Raw genomic sequence first — 22619 nt, forward strand, 5'->3', positions numbered from 1 at the left:
CTGACAAACTCATTTCCACTTAGAATGTAAACAAACAAGTGAAATCTCATCTCATTATCTCTAGCTGCTTTATCCTGTCCTACAGGGTCGCAGGCAAGCTGGAGCCTATCCCAGCTGACTACGGGTGAAAGGCGGGGTACACCCCTGACAAGTCGCCAGGCCATCACAGGGCTGACACATAGGCCCTGTCCACATGGCAACGGATTCAGGTGAATCTGATAAAATTGTTTATCATTTCGGCCTGGCGACCACACGGCACCGGTGTTTTGGGTGCCCCAAAACTAGATTTTTTGAGAACGGGTTCCAGAGTGAAAAAATCTGCGAAGTCGTCTGGATGAGTAGAACGGATTTGTTTACGATGACGTCACAACCACATGACTGTCAGTGCTTCACGCCGGGTAGAAGTGTAACTAACTCGCTGCGAGTTGTCAACAAATCCTATAACTTGGTTCATGAAATGCGCTTACAAAACATTTTCACAGTGAATATTTATTGTGTAATGGTGCAAAGTGAGAGAGAGAGATAGAGAGAGAGAGAGAGAGAGAGAGAGAGAGAGAGAGAGAGAGAGAATAGCCCTTAGGGCAGAGTCTTTAGTCCAAACACTGTGGAAGCAGTACCAAACTGCGCACTGCCTGTGCGCTTTCCAAAAACAAAAACAATCCCGCCAACAAAAATACGAAAAAAAAAGGAGCGATCTCACCTCTTCAGATGTTGGTTTAAGTCCGACAATGCATTCCTCAAAAAGGGCGTAGAAGAACAAAGTAATCCATCAACGTGTAGCATTCAACTTATTCTGGACCATTAAAGAATTCTGGAGGATATCAGAATGTTGGCGTACCGGCTTCCATCTACCCCCATTCATTCCTCTTTCCTCGTCTTTCGTTTTACACTACTGATTAATAATCAAAACTTTATGTGGCTGATGCTACAGAAGAAAGGGTTTATGCGCATGCGTCTACTTCTTCTATTGTTCTGGTGTCTCCGATGGGACCGTCTTATAGTGCACGTAGAGGTGTGGCATGTGTATTGCATCGTTTTCAGCAAGCATTGCGTTGCCATATGTACCTGATATTTTACTGATCCGTTGCCCATGTGGACGCGATATTTAAAAAAAAAAAATCTCGTTGCCGTTGTTGTGTGGATGTAGCCATAGACACAGACAACCATTCACACTCACATTCACACCTACGGTCAATTTAGAGTCATCAGTTAACCTAACCTGCATGTCTTTGGACTGTGGGGGAAACCGGAGCACCTGGAGGAAACCCACGCAGACACGGAGAGAACATGCAAACTCCACACAGAAAGGCCCTCGCTGGCCACGGGGCTCGAACCCAGACCTTCTTGCTGTGAGGCAACAGTGCTAACCATTACACTACCATCCAATAAGTGAAATGACAGTAGCAATTTATGAAAAATGCTATAATAATAATTCTTGAAAAATTAAAAATGATACATTCTTACCATCAAATACTTTTATTCCATATTTAGTTTCTTTTTTGTATTTTTTGGGGTTTGGTTTTCAAGTAGAGTTTTTATATTGTCCTCAGATGGTTCAGCAACATGCGCCGCCATTTTGTTCTTCTCTACTCACGGTATATGAGCTGATATCCTCATAGTAGAGGAGCCAATCAGATTGCATGATTACTTATATCCAGTGAATATGGATATTTTATATATATATATATATATATATATATATATATATATATATATATACACACACACACACACACACACACACACACACACACATATATATATATATATATATATATATATATATATATATATATATATATATATATATATATATATATATATATATCACTATTGAAATATTAGTGGTAGGATACACATGCATGCATACGTCTGATGAAAAATAGATTTCCTGACACCCTTACTGAATACTTATTAATCTAGATTCCCACATTAATCTTGCTGTAGTTGCTCTATTGCTTGCCTAGCCTGCACCACTCTCTATCTATTGATCCATGTTGCTCCCCAAAGCGGCAATAAAATCTCTAATTCCTGACAAGAGATGTGTTTACATTGTCTGAGTTCAGCTTTACAGCTCTCTGTTGGCCTTCAACCAGGAGAGCATTGTGCTTGGAAATCTGACATAACACCTTCTTATGCACCTTCTCATGCCACACTGTTATTAATTGCATGCAAATTGCAGCCACATTACTCTTATTGAGTTTTTCCCACTTGGTTTTCCCAATTTAGATTTTGGAGATATTCCCACAGTGGCAGCACAAGATTTGAATAATATTCTGAAGCAGGGCTATCTGGAGAAAAAAAGACGCGGTAAGACAAGAAAATCACAGGCTTGTCATACTGATGAGAGATCATGGAAATATGTGTTGAATATATATTTTCATTTGAATTCATTTTAAAGATCATAGCTTCTTCAGCATGGAGTGGCAGAAAAGGTGGTGTGTCCTGAACAATACCATATTCTACTATTTTGGAAGTGAAAAAGGTTTGTCCATTCAAATCAGATGAATTATGTAATTGTGTTATTGCATAAAATGTGCTCATATAGATGTTTACTGTGACTGATTTTATAATTCCAGACAAACAGCAGAAAGGATCTTTTTATATCAATGGCTATAGTGCAGAGCTGGTATCAAACTTGCGTAAGGACTCCAAGAAAAATTGTTGCTTTGAGATGACTGCTCCTGGAAGGCGTACTTACCAGGTTTGTCCACCCACACTCATGCCATTTTGGTTGTTTAGAGCCATGTTTGCATTATTATGGGGAGGACTGCTTATTTTCACTGACAACATTGCCCAACTCTGTGATGATGACTTTTCTCTCTGTAGTTCACTGCCAGCAGCCCCCGAGAGGCCAGAGAATGGGTTGACCAAATAAATTTTGTCTTAAAAGGTAGGTTACATGGCGTGCATAATTTTCACTTTACTATGCCAACACTTTGTGATACATTTTACGAAATAATTGTACTTCTACACACCACAACAATTTTACACTTTCTGATCTGAACAATTGTACAAATTCAGTGACTAAAAGGGGATATGCTTTGCTTAAAACTGCTGCTTATAAATACTTTTTTGAGCTCAGCCAATCAGGTACTTTGTAGACCTCCTCATAAAGTATGTCATGCAGCTCCCGAGTCCCACGTGTCTTACTCTGCCTCCTCTTCCGCGTAGCACAGCGCTCTTTACGGGAAATTGATTATGCTGTGCTTGGGCCACCATTCTTCATGGGCATTGATCTGGCCCTGCTTGGCATCCAGGCAGCAAGGATGCGATAGCCTGTGTTACAGAGCTCAGTCACCTGCAATCAGGCCCCATCTCCATCTGAGACAGATCTGGAGCATGGCTGCAGCTCTAAAATGGGCTCCCTGTGAGCCTCTGATTTGCGGGAAGTAATGAACACCTCTCAGATTGTTTACACTCTTCCCACTTACCTTGGCCATATAAAACTGTAATTTCTATCATTAAACATCAAGTACACTAATATGTATTGTTACATTTGCTTTAGAATCACAGAAAATGGTCTATATTTGCATCAATCATCATATCCACCCCCACCCCCCCCCCCCCCAATCAAATCATATTTAAATAATGTTTCAGGCTATTCACATTCTCATGATTTTTTGTGGATATAGTCCTCATAGTAGCTATTGTTTTATAATCTCTGTGTCGTCTTATACTTTTCATCTGGCCTCTCTTCATAAATGTAGACCTGAGCTCCAGCTTCATCCCCTTTGATGATGACGAGGAAGAGGAAGAGGAGGACGAAGAGGAGGCATATGATGATATTGAAAAGGCAGCAACTCCACCACCACATCCTGGGCAGGTCTCCACAACTGCCCTGGCTTCAGCACCACCACCTGGTGGCCAAGAGGTGAAGAAGGTCAGAACAGGGGCAGTCAGAGGGGAAGAGGAAGAGGAGGAAGAGGACATCTATGAAGTGCTACCAGGTACAAAACAACAACAACAACAACAACAAAATTGTGTCCTCAGTTATGCCAGTGTTTTTTACTTTAGAGGAGCAATTGACACTATTACTGAAGTGCCTTCCAACAGAATTCAAATGCATCAGGATTCTTGACATTATCTTGTGATGTAAAAGTGGTGGAAAACCTTAGAACTAACATTGACAACTTGTAAGACTTAAGATGAAGTAGAGGGGTCTTTGTTTTAGTAAGGAAACCCAGGAAAATCGCTAAAGGCTAACTTACATCACTTTGGCACTCTGTCACAACCAGTCCCATGCGCTACTCTAAATATGTGAAGATCTGCTAACTCAAGATAGGACCAGTAGTCAGAGAGCACTTAGGGAGAGCCCAGAGCAGAAACACATCAGTCCTTAGTGCTGTCATTTTCACCTTTCTCAGCCATGTGTGTACTGGAACTGAGCTGCCCACAGATGGTAGATCAAATGACCATCTCTCTCACCCTTAATCCATCTCTCTCTTCAACCAACTGTTCCTCTAGCTATGAAAAGTTTTACAGTAATACCTTTAAAAGATATTATGTTATTAAGGTGCAGTGATTTTTCAAATGAGAAAAAGGTGTTGGAGTACTGAGCTATCTATTCAGCCATTTTGTTCCATGTAGCTATTTCTAATTTAGTTTATTTTGCTGCACTTGGAAAATAAAATCTTAGATGGTATCATTTCATAGATAGTCGATGAGTGAATTTTCACTCTAATGGAATTTAATACCACAAAATGGAATGAATGATAAATTACAATGTACACTCCATTAAAAAAAAAAACACACTAAGGTAAATAAATATAATTTGCATGCAGTCTGCTGGTCCTCTTTTCCAATACAATATCATGTTTCAACTTTTTTGGTTGAAATTTGTTGAGGCACATTTTTAATTACAGAGGTCACAGCTTATATAATACAAAAGACTGTAAAATGATAAATTATCTCAAGTATAATAAAAAAATACATTTAATGCTCCAACTGTTAAGAAAATTCATGAGTGGGCAGGAATGTCAAGGCCTTTGGTTTACAGTAGTTATTTTCTTGTGTTTTTTCTTTTTTTTGTGCACAATTCCTGGAAGTGGAGGGCCGATTTGTGCTGTGGGAAGTATAGGGTTGCTATGTGGTGGCTTTATTGGCAGGCTGACAGGGTGAAGATGGATGTGGGAGACAGGCAGCAAGGCTATCATTGTCACTTCCAAGAGGTGCCACACCCTGAATCAATGCTCTGTCTGCCCTGACACACTAACTGAAAATCCAGAATGGCATCTTCCCTCTACATTAAAAAATAAATAAATAAAATTATATATATATATATATATATATATATATATATATATATATATATATATATATATATATATATATATATATATATATATATATATATATAATTGCACTTCACTTCTGTTATATAACACCCATGGCCTCTGGCAATTGAGACAAGTGCACTGAAGTGTTCAAGTAATTTAACATTTATTGACTTAATGGACTGAATTTCCCTGTTACAATTAAGCAGCATCAAGGGACCATTTACTCTTAAACTTTGATTAGGGCCTTCTTTTCTCACTTTTTTTTTCTGGATTCTTACACATTTTTAGAGGATGAGCTCTCTGATCAGTCTGAAGAAAGCTCTAAGAAGAGCCAAAGAGCAGGTGAGATGTTTTGGTTATGCTTATCATGCTGTCTTTATTAAAAATATATATATAATAATGAATGTGTTTTAATAGTTGTGTCTGTGGGTGTTTCCTCATCAGATACATCATCAGACTATGCCAATTACTATCAAGGCCTGTGGGACTGTGAAGCAGACAAGCCAGATGAGCTCTCATTTCATCGAGGAGACCTCATCTACATTCTGAGCAAGGTCAGTGCCTGTGTGTTTGCAAACCAGCATTCAAATACACATTTCTCCCTCAATTTCTTTCTCACTCTTTCTGTTTTCTATCATTTTGTACATTACCTTTATCTAAATAATTCTGTTCTAGGAAACTTAGAATTTAAATCGTCTTTCACTGGGTTGTTAAACAAAGGAATAATAATAATAATAATAATAATAATAATAATAATAATAATAATAATAATAATAATAATAATAATAATTTCTTTCAGTCTGGAAAACAGTATACATGTGCTGTGTGTTAAAAACAGCTTTTGCCCATCTGGTCCTCTGAATTAGTTTGAAGACTAAAATAAACTATTTTATATGTAATAACTTAGTTAGTTACATATGTATTATGTATATTCTTTGTTTACAATGTTCTATGATGCATAAAATGTTCATGGCTTATGAAATGTAATATTTTTTGCCTAAACAGAATGATATATTTAACATTCTGCAAATTTTTTTTTACACTAAACTTTTTTTTTTAATTCAGATATATCTCTCGTGTGTGTGTGTGTGTGTGTGTGTGTGTGTGTGTGTGTGTGTGTGTGTGTGTAATATACACACATCACATTTTACTTTTTCCTCCCCAGACTTACAATAGAACAACATTTACAAACAAAGACATGTTAAAACACCAGAAAAATATATTCTACATGTATTCTTCCAAGGAACAAGCACAAGCTTGTACAGTCAGCGCTTTTTTTACCTCATGTGCCATATTAACATAATGTTGTGATAACACTTTCTTTGTCACTGGAGTACACTGCTAGATTCACAGTAATGGGCTGTTAATTCATTACAGGGGTTGTATCACAGAAAGTCAAGTGTTCAGTCACGCGTGACTTCTTATTTAGTGCATTCAGCATCCAGTGCATTCAGCATCGTGTTCTTCTATAAATCTATAGCTCACATGTCTTACAGGCGCAATATCTTAGCAGCATGCACATACAGGCTAGCTGTCTCTTACACATGCTCAACTGGAAATCAATACGATTTAATTTTTCCTTTGACTCCCAGCTAAGTCAAATGCGCAACATTTTAGAAAAGACTGATCTAGCCTATTCTTATTCAACAGCCTTGGAGCCTTCTGTGTTATGTCAAGTGAGAATATTTTTGTGATTAATAAAATACTGACACACTCTGTGCAATAATAATAATGATACATTACAATACTTGACATCTGTATAATGTTAAATTTAATGTCATATTTTATATCCGCTCTATTGCTTATACCTGTAATTCTCGTTATCATGAAATAGTGTGTGTATGAGTGTAACTCTCTTAGCCCTTTTAATTAATTGCCAGAGCCCATACAGATAATTTATTTCTGTTTAGCTTATGCTGGAGCTCTAGACTGTGGGATTGTGCCTACTGTTATGATTCTATAAATGCATTTAATGTAGATTTATTACATTTTAACTTTAATTGCTCTCACTGGGCTATCATTGATATAATCATTTATTAATGGTGATAAAGATCCAAATGACCAGAATACGTAGCTACCTAGCCATTCCTCGACCACGCGGTTTCTTGCTCCTCTGAGTTGTTTTAGACCAGGCAGGTCTGGTGTTTTTGTTTTACGAGTGCTTGCCTGGACCATTGACCTCAACAAATGAAATATGGGCGACTGGCTAGAACTGCAGCCTACCTCTAACAGTGTCCCTCATAAAGCAGTGCATATAAAATAAGAGCGCGTAAATTTTGCTGTCCAGAGGCGTGGAGGGGAGGCCGTGTGTATTTGTGTCAACGCTCAGCGTAATTACGAGCTGGTAAAAACGTGGGAAGTGCTAAATCAATGGTGCTAACCAACAGGTTTGTAATGTAGCGCTATGACTGAATGCCGAGAAGTAGAGGAGACCAGGGACGGTTGTAACACCTTGAATTCTTCCAATCAGAAACAAGCTACAGTGATTACCTCACTCTATACATGCTCAGTTAAATTGGCTTCTTGCTTACAAAAACAACAACAACAACAACAACAACTACATTTGAAATTTATCAGCAAAGTTTTTTTTTTTTTTTTTTTTTTTGGGGGGGGGGGGGGGTTTGTGTGAGGGGGTGTTTTTAGGTAAAAATCAAACTTTTCTATCAGAGGCATTTTTTTTTTGACACTGTCCTGAAATCAAATGTCAGAATCCAAACAAGTATTATTAGAATCATTGTTTTATAAACTACAGTGATTACTTCACTCTATATATGCTCAGTTAAATTGGCTTCTTGCTTACAACAACAACAACAACAACAACAACAACAACAACAACAACAACAACAACAACAACAAAAACTACATTTGAAATTTATCAGCAAAGTTTTTTTTTTAGGGGGGGTTGTGTGAGGGGGTGTTTTTAGGTAAAAATCAAACTTTTCTATCAGAGGCATTTTTTTGACACTGTCCTGAAATCAAATGTCAGAATCCAAACTAGTATTATTAGAATCATTGTTTTATAAACTACAGTGATTACTTCACTCTATACATGCTCAGTTAAATTGGCTTCTTGCTTACAACAACAACAACAACAACAACAACAACAACAATAACAACAAAAACTACATTTGAAATTTATCAGCAAAGGTTTTTTTTGGAAGGGGGGGTTGTGTGAGGGGGTGTTTTTAGGTAAAAATCAAACTTTTCTATCAGAGGCATTTTTTTTTGACACTGTCCTGAAATCAAATGTCAGAATCCAAACAAGTATTATTAGAATCATTGTTTTATAACCTACAGTGATTACTTCACTCTATACATGCTCAGTTAAATTGGCTTCTTGCTTACAAAAAAAACCAACCAAACAAAAAACTACATTTGAAACTCCCAGAAAAATTTATCAGCAAAGTTTTTTTTATTTTATTTATTTATTTATTTATTTATTTATTTATTTTGTGTGTGTGTGTGTGTGTGTGGGGGGGGGGGTGTTCGGTAAAAATCAAACTTTTCTGTCAGAGGCATTTTTTTTGGACACTGTCCTAAAATCTGAGAATCCAAACAAGTATTATTAGAATAATTGTTTTATAAGCTACAGTGATTACCTCACTCTATACATGCTCAGTTAAATTGCCTTCTTGCTTACAAAATAAAAGAACTACATTTGAAATTCCCAGAGAAATTTATCAGCAATTTTTTTTTTGGGGGGGAGGGGGGGGGGGGGTCCGGTAAAAAAAGCAAACTTTTCTATCAGAGGCTTCTTTTTTTTTGGACACTGTCCTGAAATCAAATGTCTGAGAATCCAAACAAGTATTATTAGAATCATTGTTTTATAAGCTAAAAATAGATATGGTGACCGTGTGCCAAACTAGCAGTCAGTTGAGTTCACATGAGGTGAAAACACACCTGGTGATACTGAGACAATTGTAACGCCTTATTACAACCATCCCTGAACCACTGACTTTCATTTATATTTTGAAAACATAGGCCATTTAATTTGTATATACATAAATACCTTGGTAAATTGCTCACTGTTCTCTTGTATTGCTTGATCATGAAATCTCATACCCATGGTGTGTGCTGTAAATGCCTTGAGGAATTCCATCCCACCACTTCTCTTATTCCCTTCCAAAAGTTCCAGCCTTTCTTTACCAACATTGGCTTTCCTGGCTGTGCTGGCACAACAAATGGGCTTTGGTGGATGCAAGAAGAAGACCTTTTTTTTTCTCAAGTACTTCCAGACTCACACAAAGTTCTCACTAGAGTCAAAAGTGTTGCTAATTCTGGATAACCATCCCTCCCATCTTTCTGCAGAGAGGATTGATTTTTGCAGGAGCCATGGGATAATCCTCCTCTCATTCCCTCCACTCTGTTCCCATAAGCTGCAGCTCTTAGATCGAAGTGCATATGGGCCATTGAAAAGGCTCATCAACAATTGCTGTAACACCTGGATGAAAACTCATCCAGGAGTCACAATGATCATTTATGATCTGCCTAGCATTGTGAAGCGTGCCCTTCCCCTGGCTGCAATTCCATCAAATATTCAGGAAGGGTTCACATGCACTGGAATTTGCCCTTTTAACAGAGATATTTTGAGTGACAGAAACTTTGAACGATCCCTAATCACAGCCCACCCATTGCCAGTAGTGACACCAGACATTTCATCTTCCACTGCAGCTGCAGTGAATGCAGTTGCATGTACTACAGCGCCAACACCCTCTGTGGCATGAGTGACATCCTTTATGCCATTTGCAGCATCCTTCCTTTTCACACCATGTGCTGAGCCTGAGCCATCATCCTCTGCTATGGATATGACCTTTTCACCTGGGTCCATTTGTCAACATCCAAAAGCTGAACCAGGAAAGCAGAGCTCAAAGGGAAGGAAAAGAAGATAAACTGCTGTCCTTACATATACACTACATATACACACATGAAAAAACAGCTGGAAGCTGAGAAAAGCAAGTCTAAAGCTAAGAGAAAAATGAATTTCAGTGACAAAAACAAACAAACAAACAAACAAACAAACAAACAAACAAACAAACAAAAACCCCAGCAAGAAGCAGAAAATGCAGGACACATCTGATGAAGATGAATTCTGCATTGTGTGCCTGGAGACCTACTCCAGATCAGGGAGGTCTGGCTCCAGTGCTGGTCCTGTAAAGCCTGGGCACACAAGGACTTGCACAGATGGAAGTGACTTTTACACTTGCCACAACTGTGACTCTGAATGATTCCATCAACGTGGACTACCAAGTCCATTCCACCCCTTAGTTGGGAATGTTATCCTCAAACTCAGTCATTTTTATTTCATGTTTAAGCTTTTTTGAGGATGTGTTCCACTCATTAAATAATGCCCTTGCACTATAATTTAACAACTTCCTCTCTTTTTCAGGTCATAGTAACACAAATAATAAACAATCTTTTTCATTTTTAGTATTTGCTTGATTAAATATATATATTTTAGACATGTTGCAACCAGTGGCAACAAGGCCTTTCTGTGTGGAGTTTGCATGTCCTCCCCGTGTCCGCATGGATTTCCTCCGGGTGCTCCAGTTTCCCCCACAGTCCAAAGGCATGCAGGTTAGGTTAACTGGTGGTTCTAAATTGACCGTAGGTGTGAATGTGAGTGTGAATGGTTGTCTATGTGTCAGCCCTGCGATAACCTGGCTACTTGTCCAGGGTGTACCCCGCGTCTTGCCCATAGTCAGCTGGGATAGGCTCCAGCTTGCCTGTGACCCTGTAGGACAGGATAAGTGATTACAGATAATGGATGGATGGATGGATGGATGGATGGATGTTGCAAGCGTCCCTGTACACTGGCATGATTGTAACAGTGGAGTGTCTGTCTTGAAATAAATTGTCCAACCTGTACATATTTCATAAAGCTACTTAAATACATCATTTCAATATCTGACACAGTGAAGTTTATAATATAGCAAATTCGCTATTCTGATGTAAATGGGTTTAGATTTATTGGGAAAATCACAAAAGGTGTTACAACCGGGGATGGCACGGTGGTGTAGGGGTTAGTACTGTTGCCTCACAGCAAGAAGGTCCTGGGTTCGAGCCCAGCGGCTGACAAGGGCCTTTCTGTGTGGAGTTTGCATGTTCTCCCCATGTCTGCATGGGTTTCCTCCTGGTGCTCCGGTTTCCCCCACAGTCCAAAGGCATGCAGGTTAGGCTAATTGGTGGTTCTAAATTGACTGTAGGTGTGAGTGTGAATGGTTGTCTATGTGTCAGCCCTGCGATAACCTGGCTACTTGTCCAGGGTGTACCCTGCGTCTTGCCCATAATCAGCTGGGATAGGCTCCAGCTTGCCTGCGACCCTGTACAGGATAAGCAGCTACAGATAATGGATGGATGGATGGATGGATGGATGGATGGATGGATGCATGTTACAACTGTCCCTGGACTCCCCTAAAACACATCAAAGAAACGGGAACGCAGTTCAGTTGTCCTGTTTTCAGCAGAGCAGAGCATGCGGACTGCGGCTACATGTTTTTTGCAGTGGCGGCTCCAGAGATTTTTCCTTAGGGTGGCAAAGGAGGGGCATAGGTTCCAGGAGGGGGGCAAAGGTTCCAGGAGGGGGGCATAGGTTGTCGATGCAGCAGTTTATGCAAATCGTAGAAATCATTTTTACTTACGCTCAAGCAGGGGCGCAGATAGGATTTTTGAACTGGGGGGGACTGAGCTGTCAGCAAATGATTCCATTTTGTGTGTATATATATATATATATATATATATATATATATATATATATGTGTGTGTGTGTGTGTGTGTGTGTGTGTGTGTGTGTGTGTGTGTATATATATATATATATATACACACACACACATATATATATACACACTACCGTTCAAAAGTTTGGGGTCACTTTGAAATGTCCTTATTTTTGAAAGAAAAGCACTGTTCTTTTCAATGAAGATCACTTTAAACTAATCAGAAATCCACTCTATACATTGCTAATGTGGTAAATGACTATTCTAGCTGCAAATGTCTGGTTTTTGGTGCAATATCTCCATAGGTGTATAGAGGCCCATTTCCAGCAACTATCACTCCAGTGTTCTAATGGTACAATGTGTTTGCTCATTGCCTCAGAAGGCTAATGGATGATTAGAAAACCCTTGTACAATCATGTTAGCACAGCTGAAAACAGTTGAGCTCTTTAGAGAAGCTATAAAACTGACCTTCCTTTGAGCAGATTGAGTTTCTGGAGCATCACATTTGTGGGGTCGATTAAATGCTCAAAATGTCCAGAAAAATGTCTTGACTATATTTTCTATTCATTTTACAACTTATGGTGGTAAATAAAAGTGTGACTTTTCATGGAAAACACAAAATTGTCTGGGTGACCCCAAACTTTTGAACGGTAGTGTGTATACATGTTATTTCACCTCCCTCACTGCCATCACCAGGAACTACCTGCAGGCCAGGACAATGATAACATTTTAACATAGCCTATGGAAATCCAAAGTTTACACATTATCATCACGCACAGAAACTGCAAAACTGCAAAACTAGTTTTAAAACCGCTAAGTTCCAACTGTTAAACATAGCGAGAGGCTGGGCTACCTGTGTGTGTAAAGTGTAAACCAGTGCATCCTGACTTTCTAACTATGCCTGTGTGTTGCGTGAGCGGCAGTCAGTCAACAACTCTTCGCAAAGTTTCCTTATGAAACAATATGCTCGCTGAAATTATGGCAGGGAACGCCAGATTAAACATTAAAACTGCCTTCTGAGCGCTGTATCTACAGGCTGCCACCGAAAGAAGGAGGCTACCAGAAAGGCATCTCTACTCCGTACGATTTTACTTTCACTACGACATTACTTTGAACAGACTATCAAAAAATTGCAAGGTGATATGATAAAGTAAGGCACAGTTTACTTACAGTCGTTTTTTTTTTTAACGATGCAATCGTTTTCTGGCTTTTGGCACCCTTCATCATGCCATGTTGGGGTCCTGAACTAGGAGGCGCTGTCCCCGATATGCCTGTCAAACTTGTTGTGGGTAACCATAGCAACCAAGCCGAGCTCGCAACCTGTGCAGTCTGCGCAGTTGCAGCTATGTCTGTACTACCGTGCACCTCAATAAACCGAATGGTAATTAGTCCTTTGATTTTTCCGTGAGGTTTGCCTTATGCAAAGAAAGACAGCACAGATGTTTTTTCCTCCCTATAAGTGGGGGGGACCGAACGAGGTGAATTTAAATCTGGGTTGGACGAATCCCCCCCGTCCCCCCCTCTATCTGCGCCCGTGCGCTCAAGAAAGACTCACAATCAAGTCATCTTGTCAAATATGTATTGAGCTATACCATCAAGGAAAACGGATTCAATCATTTAAACCATCTTTTCTGAAGATATATTCCCAAGCAATGAATGGAACTATTCTGCCCTAGCGATGTATCAACAAATAGACAGATAGCGAACGGTTTAGATTGTGGATCTTTACTGAAGACTTCAAACTTATACAGATGTGTTCATCCTCGATTTCCGTAAAACTAAAAGAAACAAATTAAGTATATCACTAAACTGAATAGCACACTGGGTGAAACCATTTCAAAATTCCGGGGGTGGGGTGGGGTGTGAAATAACGTAAATAATGGTAGGTAGAGATGAGATGAGGGCTATAGTATGTCTGTAGATAGATCATTGAATTTCAAAAGTGTTTTAATAAATAATTATTTTTAAAATAGGGGGGCGGGGTGGCAAGACATATTTTTACAGTGGCAACTGCCACCTTGTGCCACCCCTTAAAACCGCGCCTGGTTTCTTGTCACTTATTATCGATCCATCATTCAGGCAAATGTTTCCGCACTGCATATGTGCGTCTTTAAGATGGTTTTGCGCGTGCGCGCGTGTGTGGATTTGAGCAGCCAGATGCAAGTGCGCGCGCAAAGAAAAACTCATCTGCATAGCAATTTCTAAGGAAGAAATTGATTAGTTATTTAAATTTAAATTAGGCATAGAAGTATAAGGTATTTGTTTAGGGAGCCCCTCCTTCCCCCACTATTGGAAATCAAGCAGATCAAACAGTGTCCCCGAAAACTGCGCGTGGGTCTTGTGATCTCATAATATGATAATTACAAGTAGGCCCTCTGTGTGTGTGTGTGTGTGTGTGTGTGTGTGTGTGTGTGTGTGTGTGTGTGTGTGCGCGCGCGCGTAAAAGCGGCTCTGTACGTTCAGCCCTCCGGCATCGTAAAGTATACGAGCACAGGGATCCTGTGGTGGCAGAATAAACAAACACGCAGAGCTGCTCGCTCATCTGCATCCGAGTTTCATTTTCAATCTTGCCCCGATTAATTCGCAGAGTTAATTTTGCGCTGCGCTGCTCATAGCTGCTCGGCTGTAAGAGTCCCCGAGCTCTGCCTTCAGCGGCTCCCTCGCTACAGTACAACATGAAATAGTGGCCGAAACCAACATCCATCTGGCAGCGTTAACGCAGCCTCACCGAGCCTCAGCGCAGGAGAGAAGGGCCACTGATGGCAGCAAAGCAGGATGTTCAGGGCTTTTCTTCTCCCCACACTAATCACATCGCACTCGCTTTTCTAATCCACACACGCGCTTTTATTTGTCCTAATGTGGTTGCAGTTAATTATAGTGCTCAATGGTAGTTTGATTCATGATAAAAAAGGATATTGCTAATTGCATCACATCCTGCAAACACATTTTTTTTGTTATGGTGTAAATATCAATAAAAAATTTTTTACAGACTTTTTGGAAGTTGGCAAAGTTTTCAAGAGGAGTTTCAGGATTTTCAGAGCAACATGATCTCACAGGCATTACTTCTTTCTTCAACCAACCCATTCTCTTGCATTCCTCTAATCTAATTTATGTCTCCCAGATTCAAAGTACACGACTTTAGAGGTCAAACTCAGCACATGCTTGAGTTCCCAGTGGAATTCCCGTAAAAAAAAAAAAACCAGAAAGAAAGAAAGAAAGAAAGAAAGAAAGAAAGAAAGAAAGATCCTGCAATGAGACGTGGAAATATTTATGGCTCCAAAGATGTAGGCCAAATTTATCCAGGAGCTGTTTAACATGCAGGCCACCTAACAACACTTTCTTTCAGTCCTCCATGGCTTTTGAAGCATGCGCTGCACTTTCACACCAACAATCCCCTCCACCCAGGAGTCATAAAGTAGGCTGGAACGCTGGTCTAGACAGAAACCTGAAGTGTTCAGTTGCTCAAATCACACCAACTCTGTTGGCAAGACTAGTGTACACCAGTGACACCTTCTGGTTCACCACGCACATTTCCTTCACATGACTCGTGGCATCAGTTTACAGCTTTTATACAATTAGTAGCTAATATGATGAATCCATAGATAAGGTTTACCTCATATTTTTCCACCTTAAAATTTCTTGCCAATGGTATTTTACAAAGAGGACTGATGTCTGACTGACAGTTAATCTACAAAGCACTCAAGTCAATGTATGCTATCCCCAAATCTTTACCACAGGGGTAACATTCAAAGGACGTGTACAATTTATTAATTTGAGAGTGGTCACTTCTCCTTGTGTGTGTGTGTGTGTGTGTGTGTGTGTGTGTGTGTGTGTGTGTGTGTGTGTGTGTGAGAGAGAGAGAGAGAGACTATTTTCTCCTCCCAAGTGAGTCATATCTTCAGCTGCAGAAAAATGGAAGCTTTAGCTGCCCTAGTACCCAGGGGGTCATTCTCCTACAAAATGTCCAAAGAAAAGGAAAAGGGTGCAATAAAAGGGAAGGAAAAGCTAAGGAAAAGAGACAAGGGGCAAGCATTAAGGCCTTGTGTGTGTCCACACCCTCCTCTTGCTCTTTCTCATTCCATTTTACACACACACACACACACACACACACACACACACACACACACACACACACACACACACACACACACACACACACACACACACACACACAAAGAAAGAAAAAAAACCCCACTTGCTTTCATTATTGCAAGAGATACCAATCCACTATATAGACACATTGGGCATTCTATTTACCAGCAGAATCAGCTGGGGGTGAGTCTGGGGTCCTGGGGTCATGTAGAAGGCAACGGTCATCTCCCGGTCAACTACAGTAGGTCATTATTCAGCCTAAGCCAATAGTCCAGAACTGCATGGCGGCAGCCCCCTCCCGTTCTGCCTAATTATTATAAATGGGAGGCCACGTAAACAGCCATCATTACAGGCACTCAGCAGCATACACAATCCACTTTAAATGCCTATTAAGTTAAAGAGCCATCAGTAATCCCCAGCGTACTTTTACAACGGCAGCTAGTTTATTTGCTCATCCACAGTTTTGGTCATCATCTTGCACTATCTATAGCTGAAACGCCATGACTGTGATGGATCATAAAGATTAAGGATTTTATCTTAAGAATGGAACTTTCTTTTAATTGTTACGTATGAGGTCACTTTAAATGTGTCTACAAGTGTAAAATGCCATTTCACATGTGTACATTTTTAAAAGTGGTAATCCTTTCTGTAATTGGAAGTGAACATGCATTGGGTACTGATTCATTGATCAGGATATAATTACATGATGGATGCGTTTAGAAACAAGGATGCTGCCGCAGGGTATTCATTTTGTTTGCTCTCACTTGCTCTAACTGTCAAATAATGCGGCGGTGTGTTCATGCTCTTTGTAATGACAGCTAGAGATGCTCAGCAGCCTGGGTGTGTGTACTGCTGATACACTCCAGTGCATGACAGCAAGAGAAAAAGGAGAGGGAGGGCTGGATGGAAGAGAGGGGGAGCAGCAAGGCCTGAGCGACGGGTTCAGCGGCGGGGCAATGAGAGACTTCCTGTGCTCCATCACTCCCAAGGCGTACCTCAGTCAGCTGGTGGCCTGCGGCACAGGCCTCATGTCTCATTCTTATTAGCATCTCTCCTGCCTCCACAGAAAATGTGTGTGTGCGTTGCTGAGTGTAATACAGGCAAATTGTTGAGAGGGGAAATAAAGCACATTGTTAAAATATGCGAAAGAAAGGACGCTTGAGAACTTGAGGTGCCAAAGATGGACTTTGGGGAAGATGATAAAGAATATGGTACAGAAACAGTGAAAGAGAAGAAACAGTGAAAGATAGAGAGAAAGGGAGATGGATTAGATATAAAAGAGATATAGAGAAATGTGATGGAGTAATGGATAAGAAGTCCGTATTTGGCTGCCTGGCTGCTGTGGTGTGTTACACACGAGTTACTCTTCACCTTGTCGTATGCCATATGACATTTCTCTAGTTAAGCCGCTCCTTTTGAAGGCATCATTAGCTGCCAGTCTGTTCCCCGGCTGCCTAAGAGTGATGGACCCATTTGAATACCAGCGTTCGCCAGCCCCCTGAGTGAGAAATAAATGATATCAGCCACACGCTGCAGACTGCAGGTGTTGCCATAGCAACACCCACTCTCTGCTGCTCCCCGTGCCAACCCCACCCATCTCAGAAAGAGCAGTCACACAGAGGTCATCGGCAGTGCTACACTGTTTCATTCACTCATACCACCCTAAGTGGCACACACTGGCATTTTATAGCCTGGATGAGATGTGCCTACACACAGGTCAAAGTGGAACACACCTCTCCTCCTCCTTCAATGAGATGAGAGTATGTGATGGATTCGTTCATAACCTCTTCAAGCTTGAATATGATGGTAAATAGCAATAGCATTACGAACAAATTCACATTCAGATGAGCCCATCATTCTACATTCTGTTTCTCACTCAAAAGCCTCTTACTCTTAGCTGTGCACACTGTCTCCAGTAGAGGAAAACAAAACTGAAAAAAGACAAGAGACAGAAATAAGCGATGAAAAAAGACTGGTGTGATTGAGAATTGATAACTGTCAGAGAAACACAGTCCGTCTTAGCTTCACTCTGCCATCATTAGAGTGGTTGTGTAAATCTGTGGATCCTCCTTAATGGGTGGCAAGAAGCAACAGTCATTAACATTCAGTGTAATTCAGACCTACGTTAAAACAGTGTGGTCGATAATCAAAAATTTAAGAAAAGGTAAAATTAACTTTGATTCATATCAAGAAGGAGAAAAGCCTTGCAGCCATCCCCATCCCTGGAGAGGTTTTATGTTCTTTTCTTTCAACTCTTGTCTGTCCCTCACTTTCACTCGAATTCAATCAACTTTGGCTAGATGCTCTGAAACAAAACTCATGAGTTCACAGAAGTCTCATATGCAATGGCAATGTGGATACTGGTAGCCCCATTAGATTATTCCCCTGCTTGGAATTCATTCCTCCTGACATCATTAGAGCAGCTCGTCTGCATGGGCTGAAGACTACATTAGGCTTGCGGCGCTGTGTATGAGGAGATGGTAATTAGTTCCCACTCTCCTCTGCAGGCGCTGGATGGATGACAAGCTCATCATATCTAAATGTACTGTGTATGCTTGTGGAATGCTAAAGCACTCTAAACACAGTCTCGGTCTCTCCCCATCACTCCATCTCCGTGTTCTCCAGCCATCACATTGATAATGCCACCCTTCTCTGTGTCCATTTGTCAAAAGCAAGGACTGGGACTCTGTCCACTAGTTGCTCATAAGTGCCAAGCCCCTCACCTTGCTGGGCTCTGATTAATAACCAGAGGGAACACATCTTCAAGTTGGAGTAATGAGCAGTTTCAAGCCAGTAACTAATTAGGTGATAGGACTGTTTTGCTCAGATGTTGCCCAGAGAAGATGTCAAGGCAATCAAACTGAAATGCTTATAATCCTATCCTAAAATCACCATACCTGTCTTGCACCACATTTCTTCTTGTACTAATAACCTGATGTGAAATGCATGCTTCTGAATGACTGTTTGTCAAAGAAGCCATTTCCTCGACTGTCTGCTGTAGATTTTTTTTAATTTTTTTTCAAGCGAAAGAGGTATGGGTACATACATCTTGAGTAAAATCCATATTTGACAAGGCTGTTTGTAATGCTTAAATGACTGTGTATGCTTTGTTGTCATGACTAGCTCAGGTATGATAGACATTTTTCAAGTCTGTGCAACTTACTGTGCAAGTTGCATTGTGCAATATACATTTTGCCAAGCATATTACTAATCTGCCCTTGTTTCCTGTTTGTCACAATCATAATTTTGTACCCTGATAGAATGTAGTTATTAATGTTTTTGGACCTGATATAAAAATTTCTCATGTAAAATTGTCCTTTCTTTAAGAAGAACAAGGCTTTGTGAGGAAAATAAATTAGTCTTTTTTTTTTTAAGAAAATGATCCTATCCAGATATAGGATTAAAAAAAAAAAAAGCTGATCAGCTAGAGATTTTTGTGCTGGCATTTAGCATTGGTTTTATTGTGTTAATCTGAAGGTACCTTTGACATTTGTATGCATACAAATAAAAAAGCCAGTGTGCCAATTGTATACACTTCAGATCATAGTAGTAATCTAGGTAGGAGTGGCATAGTGGTGCAGCAGGTAGTGTTACTCCGAAATCCCCAGTTCGATCCTGAGCTCAGATTCCTCTCTGTGTGGAGTTTCCTCCCACCTATTAAAAAAAAACATCCCAGTAGATGACTCTGGCTATGATAAATTGCCCCTAAATGTGGATTGGTGTGTCTGTGTGCATGGTGCCCTGGGATAGACCGGGGTACTGCCCATGCTTTATGAAGTACAGTAAAGGTGCAATCCTTACTCAATACTCATGTAGTTAATAGAAGTATGACATAAAACTCAAGATCTTTTATTTCTGAGTATTTTTTATAGCCAGTAAAGAGAGAAGGTTGCAGATCTTTTTTTACTGGGTATAAAACATATTCAAGACTACTATCGGTACTATCATTGAGGATCATATATAATAGAGCGATTAAGTACAACATACCATTATTCCACAAATTAAACACATACTTGGAAATACAAATAAGCAAGTTATATTCTGTGCATTTATACCATATTTACCGTTTATGCTTAATCATTACTGCTTCCCTTTTCTTTACAACAACAAAAAGGTATTTTTATTGTTATTTATGTATAACAGGGTTTAAGGTTAATATACACTAGCTGAGAACAAAGTACGGTGAACATATGTTCTTGTTCACTGAAGCATTCCTTTGGAGTACTATATATCATCTCATTATCTCTAGTCGCTTTATCCTGTTCTACAGGGTCGCAGGCAAGCTGGAGCCTATCCCAGCTGACTACGGGCGAAAGGCGGGGTACACCCTGGACAAGTCGCCAGGTCATCACAGGCTGACACATAGACACAGACAACCATTCACACTCACATTCACACCTACGGTCAATTTAGAGTCACCAGTTAACCTAACCTGCATGTCTTTGGATTGTGGGGGAAACCACAATCCAAAAAAAATATATATATATATATATATAGGGGCGGCACGGTGGTGTAGTGGTTAGCGCTATCGCCTCACAGCAAGAAGGTCCAGGTTCGAGCCCCGTGGCTGGCGAGGGCCCTTCTGTGTGGAGTTTGCATGTTCTCCCCGTGTCCGCGTGGGTTTCCTCCGGGTGCTGCGGTTTCCCCCACAGTCCAAAGACATGCAGGTTAGGTTAACTGGTGACTCTAAATTGACCGTAGGTGTGAATGTGAGTGTGAATGGTTGTCTGTGTCTATGTGTCAGCCCTGTGATGACCTGGCGACTTGTCCAGGGTGTACCCCGCCTTTCGCCCGTAGTCAGCTGGGATAGGCTCCAGCTTGCCTGCGACCCTGTAGAAGGATAAAGCGGCTAGAGATAATGAGATGAGATGAGATATATATAGGGGTGGCACGGTGGTGTAGTGGTTAGCGCTATCGCCTCACAGCAAGAAGGTCCAGGTTCGAGCCCCGTGGCCAGCGAGGGCCTTTCTGTGTGGAGTTTGCATGTTCTCCCCGTGTCCGCGTGGGTTTCCTCCGGGTGCTCCGGTTTCCCCCACAGTCCAAAGACATGCAGGTTAGGTTAACTGGTGACTCTAAATTGACTGTAGGTGTGAATGAGAGTGTGAATGGTTGTCTGTGTCTATGTGTCAGCCCTGTGATGACCTGGTGACTTGTCCAGGGTGTACCCCGCCTTTCGCCCATAGTCAGCTGGGATATGCTCCAGCTTGCCTGCGACCCTGTAGAAGGATAAAGCCGCTAGAGATAATGAGATTATATATATAATTATTTACTGTACTGTTATACAAATACTGTACTGTATTTCTATTATTTACTGTATTATTATTATTATTGTTGTCCTGATCTATAATGATGGTATGTATCCTGACATTGCTTATGGATCTGTTTCCATCCTAGGAGTACAACATCTATGGCTGGTGGGTTGGTGAGCTGGATGGTGATATTGGCATTGTACCCAAAGACTTCTTGCACCCTGCATACATTGTTTAACCTGTTAAAGCCCCAGTTCTTATGCATGGACCGTGAACAATCTTCGAGCCTCACCAAAATCACCACAGATGTGTCACCACTGTTTACTACAACCCGCTGAAAAGACATTATTTTAAACACAAGATTAGCAATATGTATGTATGTAAACAAAAACTTTAAATTAGCATGCAGTGAATATGATGGGTGTGGGTTTCCTCAAGGTTCTCTGGTTTCCTCCCACAGTACAAAGCCAAGCAGATTAGGCTAACTGGCTACTCTAAATTGCCCACAGGTGTGCATGTGAGTGTGAATGGCTATCTGTTGTTCTGTGTTAGCTCTGTGATAGACCGGCGACCTGTCCAGGGGTGAGCACCGCCTCTCACCCAATGTCAACTGGGATTGGCTCCAGCAACCCCTTGACCCACAATGGATAAGCAGCATAGAAAATGGATAGATGGATGAATACTATGGCCAACATTCTCTCAGTAGTGAAATCTGTTGTTCCTGCTTTAATAAACTGGTCAGAGAGAACTGTGTAAAAGTGTCTCATTTAATTTAACTTCTTTTATAATGTTTATAAGCTTATAAACACCCGTTATAGGATGTATTTACTTGAGACTATAATTTCGTAGTCTACATAATTTCTCATTCAGTATACCTTCTCAGTGAAAAAAGTGTGGTGGGGGGAATTTTTTCCAGTCTTCTGTTCCATTGTCCAGTTTCTGTGACTCTGTGCACAGAAACCTGATGTAGTCCACCTCACGGTTCAACATGTTCTGCACTCTGAGATGCTTTTCTGCTCATCATAGTTGTAGAGTGGTTGAGTTACTGTAGCCTTCCTGTCAGCTTGGACCAGTTGGGCTAGTCTCCTCTGACCTCTCTCAACTACAAGCAGTTTTCACCCACAGAACTGCCATGCAATGGCTGTTTTGTACCATTGTGCATAACTTCAGTTTCTGAAATACTCAAATCAGCCTATCTGACATGAACAGTCACTGAGATCACTCCCCCCCCAAAATTCTGATGTTTGATATGAACATTAACTGAAGCTCTTGACCTATATCTTCGT

At 40.6% G+C, this 22619-nt stretch overlaps 1 protein-coding gene across 1 annotated transcript in view; it reads left to right on the plus strand.

Annotated features, from left to right (window-relative positions):
- Window positions 1–22091, plus strand: part of skap1 (src kinase associated phosphoprotein 1) — a 41808-nt gene extending 19717 nt beyond the window's left edge. The window contains exons 5-12 of the mRNA XM_060939866.1: window positions 2230–2310; window positions 2402–2485; window positions 2580–2704; window positions 2830–2893; window positions 3711–3950; window positions 5568–5621; window positions 5724–5833; window positions 21479–22091. Of these exons, the coding sequence (XP_060795849.1) occupies window positions 2230–2310; window positions 2402–2485; window positions 2580–2704; window positions 2830–2893; window positions 3711–3950; window positions 5568–5621; window positions 5724–5833; window positions 21479–21571 (851 nt within the window). The 3' untranslated portion in view covers window positions 21572–22091. The remainder of the gene's footprint in view (window positions 1–2229; window positions 2311–2401; window positions 2486–2579; window positions 2705–2829; window positions 2894–3710; window positions 3951–5567; window positions 5622–5723; window positions 5834–21478) is intronic.
- The last annotated feature ends 528 nt before the right edge of the window (window positions 22092–22619 follow it).

This window comes from Neoarius graeffei, chromosome 14 (genome assembly GCF_027579695.1).
Source record: "Neoarius graeffei isolate fNeoGra1 chromosome 14, fNeoGra1.pri, whole genome shotgun sequence".
Taxonomy (NCBI): Eukaryota; Metazoa; Chordata; class Actinopteri; order Siluriformes; family Ariidae; genus Neoarius; species Neoarius graeffei.